Genomic DNA, 1,869 nt, shown 5'->3' with positions numbered 1-1,869 from the left:
GGGTGGCATATATACACACATAAACTGCCAAAAATATGTCGACCAATAAACAACCTTATGTAATGTTTCCATTTTTTTTCCTTGCAGATCTGAGAAGACACTTCGACCGCTTCCCAGTGGCCAAGCGAGTGGAGAAGGGAAAGCAAGCGGAACTGGACTGTCTTCCACCGGAAGGAAAACCCCTGCCCACTGTAAGTACACCCCTGACTTATTGGAACAGATTTAAAACGTTTGTCTGTTTCTTTGTTAGTCTCTAAAAGAAATCAACAATTCCCCTTTACTTGCTTCTTTTCTGCGTTTTTTCCTTATTGGTCCACATAAATTTCCACTCTAGAGCATAGTACATAATATTATACATTTTTCCGGAGTACAGTACGTATTGACAGGACCTCCAATTTGTCTTCAAATAGGATCAAGTACCGAAAACTCTCCGAATAGGATAGCTTTTCAAAAATGCTCTCTATCTCTCTGTGTGTTTAACCAAGAGTCGATGCCAACAGAAATGACAGCCGACGTGTTTTGTTTTCTTTTTGTTTTTCTATCGAAGTGCAAAAGCGCTAACTTTAATTCAAACGGCCATTTTCCTCTCGCATACATGTACTGAGTAGCGTATCTGACGATGCACCAGTCGACCTGAAACACCTAATTTCTTTAACCCTTTCCCGTTATTGTGCCGAGGTCAACAGCTATGTTGACCCTAATAAGACTCGCCCTTCTTCGTAAGGTCTGTGTTTACATCAGGTCAGACAGGGTTAGCGCTTGTCCAAGCTGTCCTCCCGTACAACGATATGCAACCGTGTCTTTACCTTGCATCGCTCGCTCGCCCAAATTTGCTTTTCATCTCAAGGGCTTTGTTTTGTGTGTGCAGCGCCGTCTTTTTTGCTGCAGGTTTACTTTGGCGTCTGCTCGTATGTTGATGGTGGCTCTGCGACGTGCAGGAGTTTCTGGTCCTCCTCTGTGGCTCTGTTAGTTCTGTAGAGGAGTTTGGGAGGAGGAGAAGATTGGGCAATATATTGGTATTTGTGGAACTTTTGGATGAACACAGAGGTAGGGATGAAAAATTGGGATGGAATGAATTAGTGAATTAGAGACTGGATGGGACTGCCTGAGAATCGGGGTCGTTGAGTGGAGGGGAGAGGGAGGGGGGAGGAGAGAGGCATACAGACTTTTGAGAGATAATGACTTTAGCGACTGAATAGAACAGAGAATGCTTGAATAATGTTTTCGATGTGTGCTGAGGAGTGTGATCCGACAGACCGACAGACAGACAGACAGAGGCACGTGAGGTAGGGGTATTAATGAGAGAAGAGAGAAACTCAAAACCTCTTTGAAGATACTACTTATATAAATAAAAATGGTTGTGATCGAGAATTACTCTATACGGCTCGATTCAAAATGGCAGTGAGGGGAACCCGAGAAATGGATTTGGGAAAAGGGGGGGGGGGGGGAGGAAGACAGATTAATGGGAAGGTGTAGAGAGAAAAGGAAAGTGACGGGAAAATCAGCAATGGGAAAGGGAGAGCCAAAAAACACAGAGTAGGGGCGAGCGAGAGGAGAGATTCCAATCATCTAGAGAAAAGGTTTAGCAAAAGCAAAGCGCGTGTGTGTGCTGGCGCAGGTGCGGGGGACGGTCAGTTATTTTCCCTGTGGCGGTCAGGCCAGCGATCTGGGTTTGTTCCGACAACAGAGCAAGGTGGACACACGTGGTCCGTTCTGGCCTCAGCCTTCACGCCCCTGACCCCCCTGGTCCTTGGCCCGCCAATGTTTTGCCTCCGACTTTAGCTCTGCAGGGGATGCCCCTGAACTCTGCCCGAGATTTTTTTTCTCTCTATTTTTTTAAAATTCTTTTGGTTTTATATGTTGATTTGT

The 1,869-nt window shown here is 45.5% G+C and overlaps 1 protein-coding gene across 1 annotated transcript in view; it reads left to right on the top strand.

Annotated features, from left to right (window-relative positions):
• LOC101848804 (netrin receptor UNC5B-b) overlaps nucleotides 1-1,869 on the top strand; it is a 205,910-nt gene that overhangs the window by 132,673 nt on the left and 71,368 nt on the right. The window contains exons 3-4 of the mRNA XM_035968228.1: nucleotides 88-191; nucleotides 889-965. Of these exons, the coding sequence (XP_035824121.1) occupies nucleotides 88-191; nucleotides 889-965 (181 nt within the window). The remainder of the gene's footprint in view (nucleotides 1-87; nucleotides 192-888; nucleotides 966-1,869) is intronic.

This window comes from Aplysia californica, unplaced genomic scaffold (assembly GCF_000002075.1).
Source record: "Aplysia californica isolate F4 #8 unplaced genomic scaffold, AplCal3.0 scaffold00047, whole genome shotgun sequence".
Lineage (NCBI taxonomy): Eukaryota > Metazoa > Mollusca > Gastropoda > Aplysiida > Aplysiidae > Aplysia > Aplysia californica.
Note: the sequence above shows the minus strand (reverse complement) of the source record. Positions and strands in the feature narration are given on the sequence as shown.